The 14,019-nt window shown below is 36.1% G+C and overlaps 1 protein-coding gene across 3 annotated transcripts; it reads left to right on the top strand.

The window, feature by feature from the left end:
- Window positions 1-303: 303 nt before the first annotated feature.
- Window positions 304-12,011, top strand: LOC147531603 (villin-4-like). 3 transcript variants are annotated; one of them, XM_086650360.1, is made up of 24 exons: window positions 304-809; window positions 2,274-2,389; window positions 3,089-3,188; window positions 3,750-3,818; window positions 3,962-4,198; window positions 4,323-4,500; window positions 4,587-4,722; window positions 5,585-5,747; window positions 5,842-5,989; window positions 6,114-6,214; window positions 6,402-6,557; window positions 7,120-7,188; window positions 7,487-7,555; window positions 7,684-7,821; window positions 8,622-8,750; window positions 8,888-9,035; window positions 9,157-9,167; window positions 9,271-9,411; window positions 9,582-9,707; window positions 9,808-9,873; window positions 10,359-10,686; window positions 11,034-11,230; window positions 11,307-11,478; window positions 11,629-12,011. In XM_086650360.1, the coding sequence occupies exons 2-23, from the start codon at window positions 2,334-2,336 to the stop codon at window positions 11,418-11,420; spliced, it is 2,880 nt and encodes a 959-aa protein (XP_086506486.1). In that variant the 5' UTR covers window positions 304-809; window positions 2,274-2,333; the 3' UTR covers window positions 11,421-11,478; window positions 11,629-12,011. The 3 variants fall into 3 exon arrangements, with proteins under 3 accessions (XP_086506486.1, XP_086506484.1, XP_086506485.1); XM_086650358.1 differs by lacking the exon at window positions 9,157-9,167 and having other exon boundaries at window positions 8,888-9,049; XM_086650359.1 differs by lacking the exons at window positions 304-809; window positions 9,157-9,167 and adding an exon at window positions 1,007-1,632 and having other exon boundaries at window positions 1,886-2,389; window positions 8,888-9,049.
- Window positions 12,012-14,019: the final 2,008 nt, after the last annotated feature.

Below are 14,019 nucleotides of genomic sequence, written 5' to 3'. Positions count from 1 at the left end.
GAGGTTGAGCATACACTCGACACATGCATGTACCGAGGTATTCATTTTCACAATTTATATCGACGCGTGTATACTTATCATTCGAAATCAGTACGTGATTTCGAATGATAGGTATCACATATCGGCATAAGGTGTAAGAAAATACATTTTGTTCGAATTCTTCGTACAAGCATCGTTGAGACACGACGAGGTTAGTCGAGAAAGATCTATTGTTGTAGAGTGCCGTAAAACCTAGTATATATGTACCCGATGCGTCTTCTTCTTGAATAGTGTAAATTAAGATTAGATCGTCCCATACCCAATAAACTCAAAAAATTTGATAGGGTTGGATGAGTTTTTGACACTAGGATTTTAACGAACATTGAATTTCAAAACCCGACCGACCCAACCCGATAACATATTCGATAAGATATTGAGCCCATGGTCTACCCCACCCGATTCACACCTAGTATCCGTTATCCCTGTAATCGAGATAACACACTCGAATTGGAATGAACAAGAGAAGAATATTACAAAGAGAAATAAAAATGCGAGCTTCACGCTGTGTTTTAGAGAGAAAGCAACAATAACCTCCCAAATTTAAACATTCCCAAACACAAAAAACATAAAATTAGTTTTGTTTCTTCCAAAATTTTACCTGAAACGACAGAAACAATCAAAACTAGAGAGAGAAAGTTAAAAGAATTCTTAAAAGAAAAAATTTCTTGAGATAATATTCCATATCTAGGGTTTTGAGTTTTTGATTCAGTCAGATTTGATTCATTCTAGGACTCGGCGGAGGAGACTGATTAAAAACGACAAGGAGGGAGGTATTATTTAATATTAACTTTTTGTTCTGTTTCTTTGGATAAAATGTTGAATTGATTATTTTATTCATAATTAAAAAAAAAAAAAATTGGAGGATTGGGTTTTTATAATTGATGGTTCAGGATCGATCTGGCTTGTAATTTGATCTGAATTGGGGCTGTTTTTGTATAATTAAGATGAATGAGCTTGTTTTTTCATTGTCAGGTGGGAGATATGAATTTCTCTGGTTCAATTCATTATGGTTGTTTATGGAGATTTTGAAATTGAACCAGAATGCTCTGTTTAATTATCTAGAAACATTTAGATTTTGTTTCGTAAAGGGTATTTCTTGATTTTGACCAGTTTTTGCTGAACTTAAGTTAATGTATTTACTCAATTCAATATAGCATAGGGTTTGAGAGTTTTTGAATTTTTGAGAATTTTCATTTCAGTCTAGCATAGGTTTGAGACTTGAATTTACGACCTCGCTTGAATCTGTTTTTTTGGTTTGATGTGCAAGTTCACTTCTTGGTTGCTTTTATTCTTTAATTTACGACCTTTTCTTTTGTTTTGATGGTCAACATGTGTTAAGACTCCCAACACATGTATTGGACAAAGTCTAGCTTAGACACACCCCTTACAAGTTTGGGTGTACAAAAGTCTACCCTCAACATGACAGTTTTCTTGTCTCGAAGAGTCATTACATTCATTAATGGCATCGATACATCATGAAAATATAATATGAAGACCCATCATAAATTGAATGAGCACAATTACTACCATCATGAAGGCATCTTGGAACCTTAAGGCCATCCTAGGGGTCCATTTCTACCTTACTTCAAGAGGGCAAACTTTCGCCCCTAAGAATCGAACCCATGACCTCTTGGTCTTTAGAGGGGTACCCTATAAACTAAGCTATCAGTGGATGTAAAAAAAATTATAGATTTGAACTGTATATGTTAAATTGTAATGGAGATACTTTTTCAGCACAATGTAAACAGTTAGCATGCCGACCCATGTTGGCACATTTGAATGATTCACTGTTTATGCACCAACTTTTGTTTACATTGCGTAGTTGAAACAGCTTCTTCTAATGCAGTGAAACAGAAGTACTAATCCTATCAGATGACTTGTTAATATAAGAAGTTATCTACGACAGTCAAATAGCGTAAAAGTTAATTCTTTTTAAGAAGCAAGTATCGTACATGTGTAAAGCCTTCAGTTGATTAACATGTTTATCTTGTCGGAACGTGTTATGTGGTAATAAGATTATAAGAAATAGGCCAAATATAAACGGTTAGTGTGATCCAATAAGTCGTGTGACTTTTAACAAGTTATGAAAGCATTAATGTCACTAAGCAACTTGTTTTTCTTCTAAGATCTTGGTGCTAAAAAAACTTCGAATATTTCCTCTCATATTCTTTTTGTTTATTTTCATATTATTTCTTCCTCCTGGTGCATTTTACCAAAGCAAAATTGTTTTGCAGGACGTCTTTAGTTTCCTCAAGAGTACAAAGAGGACAGTGTTATAGTCGAAGAAAGACAATATGTCGATTTCTATGAGAGATTTAGATCCTGCTTTTCATGGAGCTGGACAAAAGGCGTATCCTTTACTTCAATTACTTGAGTACATACATATTCATCTAGGACTTGTTCTCATAAGAGGGTACAAACTAGCAAGTCTAGGATACATTGATGAGTGCAAACCAGATTCATCGAGATGCCCTTAGCTTCGACTCACCTATCGAATATTTGCTTGTTTTTTAAAATAATATCAGAGTTGAAAAGCAATAATATTAGTAAAACTAGAAAAAATTCAGAATTTTAAAACAAAATTGAAACTATAGCTGAGTCCGGTTTTTGAATAAGTAGAAGTTCGCTGTTTACATCAGTATGAGGTATTAGAATGACAGCACAAGATACAGAATATGAAATGAATGTGCTTTGCTTGTTATTTGATGAACTGATATGCTCTGAGAAACAAGAAGATCAAACTTTTTCTATAGACCCATTTGTCAATGTTTTTACAAGCTCTAATTTTGTAAACGTTGCCTAGATGAGATTTTCTAGACCCTGCTCTTGTCTCTGTTTTTGTTAGGAGTTCAAAAAGTTTTGTTGTGAAAAACTGAATAACTCCTCGCCAATTACTTTAGCATGTTTTTTTTTATTTGCTTCCTAAGTGAGAACTTTTTCCCTGTCCACTAGACGACCATTCTACTGCTTAGTGGTGTACTTATCATTTTACTTCATTCTTTTTTTACCTCCAAATTGTGTTTTTTGTATTTTCTTGACATCTATATAGTGGAACAGAAATCTGGCGGATTGAGAACTTCCGCCCTGTGTCTGTCCCCACATCCTCTCACGGAAAGTTCTTCACTGGAGATTCGTATATTGTTTTGAAGGTAAGTTGTGATCTCTATTATTTTATTGGTGTATCTTTTTTGCCTCCTCTAGTCCTAAATCCCCGAAAGGAAGTTTTAATGATCACGTGACATTGATATACTCTGGTTACTTTGAGCTTAACATGACCTGTAATTCCTCATCTAGTTAAAAATCACACTGCTGGAGCATTTGAAACTCTCTATATATTCTTAAAAACTTGGCTTTCATCCATTCATGAACTTGACAGTTCCGGACAAGTCATTTTTGGAAGATTAAGTTATATGATTCTTTGGAAGTTACATGTCCTGATTTTTCTATGCTAGACATAATCAAAACACTTTTACTTAGCTCTCAACTGAATCATAATGGAAGTTTCTTCAGGAGAGTTTGTTAGAGTTTGCGAGTATATAACCATAGTAACAGTCCACTCGTTATTTAGGACATTGATTGTTCTTGTTGATACGGTTTATTGATTCTGTAAGGTCCTTATTCGTTATCATATCTATTATTTAAATGCTGATTTATTTCATCAAGTTGAAGCAATGACATACGATAGCTTTAAATTCTCAAATTTTGTGCAGATAACATCCTTGAAAAGTGGTGCATTTCGCCACGATATCCATTATTGGTTGGGGAAAGATACCAGTCAGGTTAGTTACGTTTTATATAGTTCTTTTATAAAGTAAATTTTTTTATTGAAAATGTTCCAATATCCAAGTATTGTTTTTTTTTTCTTAATCTTTAATGTAAATAGGACTAACATGCTATTTTTGTTATCTGTTAAATGAAATAGGATGAAGCTGGTGCAGCAGCGATGAAGACAGTTGAACTAGATGCAGCCCTTGGAGGACGTGCTGTCCAATACAGGGAGGTGCAAGGTCACGAAACTCAGAAGTTCCTTTCGTATTTCAAACCATGTATCATCCCTCAAGCAGGTGGTGCTTCATCTGGATTTAAGCATGTTGAGGCTGAGGAGCACCAGATACGTCTATATGTCTGCAAAGGAAAACATGTTGTCCATGTAAAAGAGGTAGGCTCATGTACCTCTATTTACTCTCAAATGCGAAAAGCCTGTGTCATCTTTTCAGTTTTTGTCAAAACAAAAATCTATCTTTTTCGTCTGGGTTTTCTGAACTTGTCTTTGTTATGCTTAGGTCCCTTTTGCCAGATCAACTCTCAATCATGATGACATTTTCATCTTGGATACTAAGTCTAAAATCTTTCAATTTAATGGTTCTAACTCATCCATTCAAGAGAGGGCTAAAGCTCTAGAAGTTGTCCAGTACATAAAAGATACTTATCATGATGGCAAATGTGAGGTAGCTGCCATTGGTAAGTCGATGTATCACTAGAGAACCTAAATCATGGTATTTGAATTACTATAATCGTCTTGATTTTGATATATTTTCACTACATAGAGGACGGAAAGCTGATGTCGGATGCTGAATCTGGAGAATTCTGGGGTTTCTTTGGTGGCTTTGCTCCACTTCCAAGAAAGAAAGCCGCCACTGAAGATGACAAAACTCTGGAAGATATTTCTGCGAAGCTCCTCTGGTATTTTGTTTATCTAGTTAACGCATGACTACTTTATCTGGTCGTGCCATTTAATAACAGTAGTAGAATTTCTTATTTCTCATGAAATATGTTTGTGTTTGATAGCAAGGAAATGTGTTCCATGGAAGTGTATTCATTTCTGCGAGTTACGTGGAAGTGATTCGTGGCGGAGCAAAATAAGTGTATTTGCGATATAGTTTTTTTTGAAAAACACGATTTGTGTCACGGTTTTGAGTTAAAGGGCCACACCTCCATAGAAATAAAAGTCCAAACTAGCCTATTGCTTTAGAATCCACTTATTTCCACAGAATGAAAGCTGTCAAACTGTAACATCTTTTGCCAGAACAAGATAAAATAGTTTAGGAAACAAGATTCATACACAATCATAATCTATGGGGAAAAATCTTTGGGGGGAACTCCGTCACGGTTTCTCCTTCTTTTGACGGAATCCTTCTTTTTGGAAAATGTAGGAGTAATTTTTAAGGAGAACACCAAGTACCCCAATGCAAAGGATGAATTCTAGCTCTCCTTAATGGGGGAACCAACAGATGATACTACCCTACGAAGTTAGTTACTTGATCACATGATGGAAACAGTTTCATTCCTTGGGAGATAATCAAATACATTGAAACTATAATTTTTCAAAGAACTTTGTCTTTGCATGGGAAAATGTCAATGAAACACCCTGAAGTTTTAATCTTCAAAGAAGAGTTTAAATCAATAAGGAACTTTGTGGCTTAATGCAAGGCCTTGCATCTACATTGCCAACTAAGACTCTTTTTTTCTTAAGACAATTCCAATTAAGCTGTGTACAATAATTCGGATATTTTTCTTGGTTCTAAGAGAATTTGTTTCTTTCTAGCGTCAAAAAAGGGCAGCCTGAACCTATCGATGCTGATTCTTTGACAAGGGATTTGCTAGACACAAACAGTTGCTTTATTCTGGACTGTGGTTTAGAAGTCTTTGTTTGGATTGGAAGAAATACTTCTCTTGATGATAGAAAAGCTGCCAGTACAGCTGGAGAAGTAATACTTCTTATTCTTTCTCTAAAACACTTAAGCTCCTATTTTTTTAATCCAGATTTTAAGCTTGTTATATGGCCTTTATTTCACAATACAGGAGTTAATCCGTGGCTCTGATCCACCAAGATCTCACATTATTCGTGTTATCGAAGGATTCGAGACAGTGATGTTTCGATCGAAGTTTGATTCATGGCCTCAGACAATTGATGTAACTGTATCTGAGGATGGTAGAGGAAAAGTTGCCGGTGAGTAGTTGAAATATTTTAATTGTTTCATCATAATCACATGAAATTTATTTCCTTTCGTGGTTCTACTATTCAAAATTTGGTGTCTAGTATCTCAGACTGTTACTTACTGGTGATTTTCTAGCACTTCTAAAGCGGCAAGGAGTTGATGTTAAGGGTCTTCTCAAGGCTACTCCTACAAAAGAAGAACCTCAGCCATATATTGACTGCACAGGAAATTTACAGGTGATTTTATAGTTTGACAAGTCTAATTCCGTTTCTTTTGTTTTATTACCTCAATTTCTACACAAGAAATGATCAATAAGAGATTCCTCTTAGTTACTGGAAAGTTCAAAAAAAAAAAAAAAAACAGGTATTTTACTGGAGATATCATGTTCAAATGCTAATTATGCTCACCAGCGTGGTTATGCAGGTTTGGCGTGTAAATGGCGAGGAAAAGAATCTCATACCAGCTGATGACCAGTTTAAATTCTATACTGGAGATTGCTATATCTTTCAATATTCATATTCAGGGGAAGATAAGGAGGAGCACCTTATCGGCACTTGGTTCGGGAAGCAGAGTATTCAGGTAAATCTGAAGTCGAGACATTTACTTCGTTCATCTTTCTTCTGTAAAATTCTGCATTTGTAAATGAAACGATTAAAAGAATACGACAAAGCATTAAGTAATAGAATGATAAAAGGAAGCACTAAGTAGACCTTCTGCTTTTCCGATTTTCTATTAAATTATTATTCTTATATTTTTTTTCTGAGCTAAGGCCTTCCTGTAGAGGAGGCAGATCTTTTGAGACGCTCCAATCGAGAGGAAAAGACTAGAACTTATCGAACTATATAATCTTGGCCTTGGAATAAGAAGAAACTGGTTTGTCGACTTCACAGTTTCTTATGTTATTGTCTCTGGATGGACCACATTGTATTTTCTTAGGTGCTGGGTTATAATACTCCGTTTAGACTTTAAGTAAGCCCTTCCCTGCCCAATTAAAGGGGTTTCTTTTATTAAAAATCACTATACATGTGGAGTTACTTTTCTGGACATAGTCACCTGAGCTCAAAGATTCCTTTCTGATTTACATTTTTACCTTATCCCCTTACTTTAAAATGTGTATCAATACATATGTCACTGAATACAGGACGAGAGAAACGCAGCTGTGTCACTGGCGAGCAAGATGGTTGAAGTTCTGAAAGCTCAGCCTGTGCAGGTAATACTCTCCGCTGGTTGGTCGTGATTTAAGGTTTTGGCAGTATGGTTCACCAGGATGATAATTGATATGCACTACGAATGAAAGGACAATGTCTAGACTAACCAGCATTCCCTGGAAACCCTTCTAAAATAATCAACCCGTCTCATATTTGCAGTCCGCGAGAAAATTATGTTTGGACCGAGAAATAATGTTATGCAATAAGGCTTTCGATTATTTTTGCTTTGTTTCTTAAATAGTTTTATCAGTTCGATTTGTATCTTATAATCTCTTTATATTCTTCATTGTCTCTGTACAGGCTCGGATTTTCGAAGGCAATGAACCTATCCAGTTCTTTTCAATTTTCCAAAGTTTTATCTTGCTTAAGGTTAGTAGTAGTTTTGGTTATTTAATTTGCTCTGGCAGACAGAGGTTGTTGACTAAAAGTAATCTTTTTGACGTACTTTTACTATTTCATCCATAAATTTTAAGAAGACTTTCTGCCATATTTAATAGGGTGGTGTTAGTTCTGGATATAAGAATTATATTGCGGAGAAAGAAATTTCAGATGACACATACACAGAAGATGGAACTGCATTGTTTCGTGTTCAAGGTAGTGGACCTGAGGAGATGCAAGCAATTCAAGTTGAAGCGGTACATCCACTTGTAGCTATTTGGTTCTAATATAACTTCTTCTATCATTTCTCTCATCTGTTTCTATATAATTTGCTTTTAAGTACTCTACTTAGGAAAATAGCTATAGTGTTATAACAAACTTTTAGCTCGCTTGTTGCCTATCAAACTGTAATTTCAGTATAAATAGTGACCTGATCACGTTGAAACACAGCGCCGTAGCTAGACTGCTAGAGTTGTTTTAAGTAATGGTTAGACGCTGTCATCTAGGTCTATCATCAAGATGTTGTTATAACTGCCCCCTATTTTTCCACTATAAAACTGAGACGCTTATTTACGGCTATGTGGCAAAACAAAAAAAAAGAAAAAAAAAATATCTGTAAATGTTTCCCTCTGTTAACGGAAAAGCAACTGTTATTTTAATTCAATGACCATTTTGTGAACACTGCATTTGTGATAGTCCCACATTGCTCGCGAGATTGTCCAGAGCCTGGCTATAGGTAAATGCTCAAGCTAGGTAGGTACCGAGGCCTTTTGGGTGGGCTCATGGAGCCTTCGCCAAGAACAAAACCCTGTATCTGAGCGCCTTGGGTCTGGGGTGGTAAAAGCGGGGACAATATCGATACTAATAAGGCTTGGGGCGTCACAACATTGCCCTCTGAAATGCCTATTCTTTCATAAAAACTATGGTTCAGAATCTCTACTAAGATGGAAACAATCTAAATTGTTTTTCCGGAAGGGAAACAACCTAGACTGGAGTAGTCAATGTGCTATTTTCCTTTGTAACCTTTGATATTAATTTTCTTTATAAATGCTCTCAGGTGGCTTCATCATTGAATTCGTGTTACTGTTACATATTACATAGTGATTCTACTGTGTTTACGTGGTCTGGAAGCCTAACTACAGCAGAGGACCATGAGCTAGTTGAGAGACAGCTAGATCAAATAAAGGTAAGTTCGTCCTATTATTTTTTTTTACTGACTGAGCTGATGCAAGTTTATTGTGTCTATCCAACCAAAATTTGTTATCCGTTAGCTTGTAAATAGAACCTTATTTAGCAAAGACGATTTATTTTTATTATCCACAGCCAAACCTCCAGTCCAAACCACAGAAAGAAGGCACTGAATCTGATCAATTTTGGGAGTTTCTTGGAGGTAAAGGGGAGTACCCTGATCAAAAGATTCTGAAGGAAGCAGAAAGTGATCCTCACTTGTTCTCTTGCTTTTTCTCAGGAGGTAGTTATTTGCAGGTTCATTTTCTTTGCTCCGAGATATAGAGCATTCTGGTTATTTTGTTGACATGAATCTAATATTAAATTTGATTTTCAATTGTTGGTGGATGTCCGTTTAACTGAAGGCAATCTAAAGGTGTGTGTTTTCTCAGCGCTTATATAATTTATGTCGTCTACTTGGATCAAATTAAACACTATTGTATCTTAGTTTTATACGTTATTGTTTATTTTCGTTGCAGGTGACAGAAATATTCAACTTCACCCAGGATGATCTGATGACTGAAGATGTATTCATCCTCGATTGTCATTCGGATTTATTTATTTGGATCGGGCAACAAGTGGAATCCAGGACTAAAATGCAAGCGTTAAGCATTGCTGAAGTAAGTAGTTTTGTCATTAAGGCTAGCCTTTAGATTTAAATACTTATTCTTGCTCATAATATTGCACCATAATTTGGCATGTACCAGATCTTCTATTATATGTTTATTATAACCCATAACTTTCTCGGCCATGCTCATAAGTCTGAATCCTTTCTTCTCACGTTGCACAGAAATTTCTCGAACAAGATATTCTTCTAGAGAACTTAAATCGTGAAGCTCCAATATTTATTGTAATGGAAGGGTTTGAGCCGCCTTTTTTTACACGCTTCTTTACATGGGATTCTACAAAATCAGCTGTAAGTGATACTATATTGCGACTTCTCAAAAACTCCAATTAGTAACAAGTATATTTCAGATGTAAAGGGCTCTTATGTCTTGATCTCTATGGTGTCACAGATGCATGGCAACTCATTCCAGAGGAAGTTTTTCATCATGAAGAATGGAGATGCTCCAACAATTAATGTAAGAAAACATGTAGCTTATATGATCTGATAAGCCACCACGCGTGCATAAGTATTTACTTTCAACCTAGATTTTTCTCATTGATCTCCTTGCTTATTTTATGTCCATGTCAATCTTTTGTCTCGTTTCTTTTTAATTTTACCGTCTCTAAAATCAAATAGAATAGTTTTTTCTTCTTGTTTACCAATATGGGAAAGGGTGAACGTCTATTCTGAAATTAGTTTAACTGAACTTTCTGAATGAGATGGGAACTTATCATAATTGACCATCGTAATTATTTATTTATGCTTCATATCTAGATTTCAGTTAAATGATGAATCGCTTTGATTTCGCTCGAGCTTTTCAGGAATCATCTTTAGTATCAACTAGAGAGATAATATATTGTCATCTTCAACTAGTGAATATGAGTACCTTTTCGAGTTTTTATTCTTCTCATTTTTACCAAGATAATTAGTCTCATTAGATATGCCATGAATCATTACCAGAAGCCCAGGAGGAGACCTCCAGCATCATATGGCGGAAGGTCGAGTGTGACAGAAAAACCAAAGCGATCCCGGAGCATGACTTTCAGCCCTGAACGAGTTCGTGCAAGAGGCAGATCTCCAGCATTCACTGCACTAGCTGCTTCATTTGAAAGTTCAAATGCCCGAAACCTTTCTACCCCACCTCCAATGGTTAGAAAGATCTATCCGAAATCCATAACTCCTGATTCAGGGAAACTGGTTTCCAGATCATCGGCTATAGCAGCACTTACAGCTACTTTTGATCGACCTGCACCAGTACCAGCTAATAAAGCTGCTAGACCTCCTAAAGGTATAATTTGTTAACTTCCTTAACTGGCTGAAAAGAAAACAACAACAATTACTAGTTTATTGTATTTTTGTCAGGTAGGGTTGCAGTTAACTTGTGAATTGGCCAGGCCTCTGAGTTATAGCCCAGATCAATTTCGGGGAACTCAGCTAATTTTACCCCTCCCTGTTTTTTATATATACTTCCAAATATTTGCTTAGGCGAATTTTTGACCCAATGGTTTCTGACTTCCTCCCTGGCTCAGAGCTTAGACCTAGTCGAGCCAGAGCTTCCGAGCTCAGATACTTAGAGGTTAGTTGGTTCTCATTTTCATAATGAAAATTTGGTCATTTTTCTTTTCATGGATGAAGCTGGGCCCGAGACTCCGAAATCAAAATCAGACGGAAACTCCAATTCGGTGAGCAGTAGAATAGAAGCTCTCACTATAGAAGAAGATGTGAAGGAGGGTGAGGCGGAAGATGAGGAGGGACTTGCGACATACCCATATGAACGTCTTAAAGTGTTTTCAACAGATCCTGTTAGTGACATTGATTTAACTAAGCGAGAGGTGAGAACAGTAGTTTCGGAAGACATCCTTTTATCATTTTTTTATGTGATTTGTATCTCAGATTTGGTGAATGCAGGCATACCTTTCTTCGGAAGAGTTCGAGGAGAAATTCGGGATGGCTAAGGATGCCTTCTATAACTTGCCTAAATGGAAGCAGAACAAGCTTAAGATGGCACTTCAGTTATTCTGAAGCCTCCTCAGTTCTTCAGGTTTCTCTTCAGTTCTTGCATACCAAATCGTGCCAATCTGTGAGCTTTCTCTGTCTCTCTGTCTCATCTTATTATTATTATGCCTGTTCAGTCATAGTCAGTTGGTTTTAAGCTGCATGTTTACAGACTTACTACGAGGTTTATCTTGTACGAAGTAATCTAAAATTCTGCGTCACTTTTTAAATGAAGGAACTCTCAAGTCATAGTGCCAGGAGACAGTATCAATGACCATTTTGGTTGGCTTCTTCTCCCAAGTAGCTCAGTTTTCATGGCGTCAGGATAGCCAGCAAGGATTCCCAATTTTCTGTCTCATTTATGTTTTTTATTTCTAACTCTAATTTATTTGATCTAGCTTCTTGATATTCTTCATGATCAAAATATGCCATATAAAGTTGTTTGTAGCAGAGAGAGAGAGAGAGAGAAGAAATGGAAGGAGTATGTAGCCAAAGACTACATAAACTAATGTTTTGTAGAGGAAATGAAAGGTGCATACAGAAGGGTGTAAAAGCATTTGTTGCTATAAAACCAGTTAAGGTTTTTGTTTCTCTTCAATAAAACAAATTATATCTTGAGTGTTTCTTTGTTACTTCAACTAAAACCCTTGATACCTCTCTGATCTATTACATACCCCAACGTGTGAGTGTTCTCTCTTAGCTAGTTTTTGTAGTTCTTTTCCAGAATCTTTTTTGGTTCTTTCCCAAGAATCTTTGGTGATATTTGTTTAGGCCGGCGTGTTTGAGGTCGCACCGGACCCTAAATCATTAAATTGTTTCAGAATAAGAGTTGTACCTTATTTGGTAAGCTATCTTGTAACTCAATCATGAGGTCACAAGTTCAATACTCCCTCATAAGTTATTTTTGTTTATTTTCTAAACTCATTATTATCTAAACTTGTTAGTGACAACAACTATTAGTGATTAATAATCAATTAGTTTAGTTTGTATGTTTAAAGATTAGTCATGATATTCAGCCATTATTGTTTAATTTTTTCATAGAAGAATGTAGTTCCATTCCATGTGTATTGTTATTGCTCTAAAACATTTGAGAGTAAATATATATATATATATATATATATATATATATATTTTAGATTCATCTAAGAAATTACAATTTAAGATTATCAATTAAAGGACCACAATTTTTTAATTTTTGCAAAATGTATTACGTGTAAAACAAAAGAAATCACACTTTAAGATTATCAATTAAAGGACCCCCAATTTCTGTAGCACCGAAACTTTAAATTCTCGTCTATGCCACTGTTTGTTCAGTTAAAGATGTGGATATAAATAAGTTGGGAGATTTTATTGGGTCCCCTCATTTTTGTTGAAAGGCCCCCCCCTCAATGATAATTTCCCAAGTAAAATGGTTCATGGGGAGGCCTTTTAACAAAATTGGGGAGGCCTTATAAAACTTCCCAAATAAGTTTCATGTATGTAATTTATATCAGTGGAGTTATTGTACTTGTATGTATTACTTTTCCTGTATAATCTGATCCTTTAATTATTCTTCTTTTCAAATTCAAACTAATTTTTACCTAAAGAGGCAGACACTAGATACAAGAACTTGGTTCAAACCCATTTTTTATCTAAAAGTGACGACACTAGATACGAACGCTCGGTTTAAGTTTAAATTTCAGTAGAACGATAAAAATGCAATTACACATGAATTAGCCATGGGTGCTTCTATAAGCACTCGACCAAATGACTGTAAGCGGGCGGCTCTATAAGCACCGGCCCCAACAGTTAGATTCTCTAATATGTGATGAAAGATGGAATTTTTAATTTGCCCTAAAAATCTACCGGACGGACTGGACCAGTCCGATACCTTTTTTTTTCGATGAGAGAGACCAGTCCGATACCTAATAGGTTCAAACGGATCAGTTGATCGGGGACCTAAGAGGCCCCTACAGATTATTAGATCCGGGACCTAAGAAGACCAAAGGGATCAGTTGATCCGGGACCTAAGAATATCGATGGTACCGGACCTTTACTTCTTTTAAAAAGATGATATAAAACAGTTGCAATATGAATATCTCACTCGGTTTGATGGTTCCGTTTATTTGAGTGGTTGTCGGTAGGTGTTGTTGCCGGAGAATGTCGGTAGTAGTGCACTCTTACCTAGGAGTTTGTTTTAGAAGAAAAAAGATTTTTTTTCTTGGAAGAAGAAAAACAGAGGTGAATTTCACCCAGGTTAGTTGACCGGGTGCTTATAAAGAACTCGGGTTAATGGTCATTGACTTGAGTCCATGACATGGCCGCCCGCTTACAGCCATTTGGCCCAGTGCCTATAGAAGCACTCGTTAGCCATTGGCTTTGGACTCTTTTAAGTCTTCATTTTTTGCTGACGAGGACTCTTTTAAGTCTAGTTACGCAATTTCATACAAGTCAGTTTTATCTAGAGATCCATAGTTAAAATAAGGTTTATTCCCAAATAGCCCCCAACTTTGTGACAAGCTTCCTGCCTAGCCCCTTACTTTATCAAAAATATCCAGATGGCTCCCTTTTTCAAATTCCGTTATAACACCGTTAACTAGTCATCATCTTTTTCTCCTTCATCTCATCACCTCTCTCTACCACCTCA

The sequence above is a fragment of the Eschscholzia californica genome, unplaced genomic scaffold (genome assembly GCF_041429995.1).
Source record: "Eschscholzia californica isolate CP2 unplaced genomic scaffold, dmEscCali1.0.p SCAF_6, whole genome shotgun sequence".
Classification (NCBI taxonomy): domain Eukaryota; kingdom Viridiplantae; phylum Streptophyta; class Magnoliopsida; order Ranunculales; family Papaveraceae; genus Eschscholzia; species Eschscholzia californica.
Note: the sequence above shows the minus strand (reverse complement) of the source record. Positions and strands in the feature narration are given on the sequence as shown.

Bases quoted from the DNA above. Each gene is read 5' to 3' on its own strand.
- LOC147531603 (XM_086650358.1), top strand. From the start codon at position 2,334: ATGTCGATTTCTATGAGAGATTTAGATCCTGCTTTTCATGGAGCTGGA. The intron at 3,189-3,749 runs GTAAGTTGTGAT...AATTTTGTGCAG, and splicing joins ATTCGTATATTGTTTTGAAG to ATAACATCCTTGAAAAGTGG. The intron at 9,708-9,807 runs GTAAGTGATACT...ATGGTGTCACAG, and splicing joins GGGATTCTACAAAATCAGCT to ATGCATGGCAACTCATTCCA.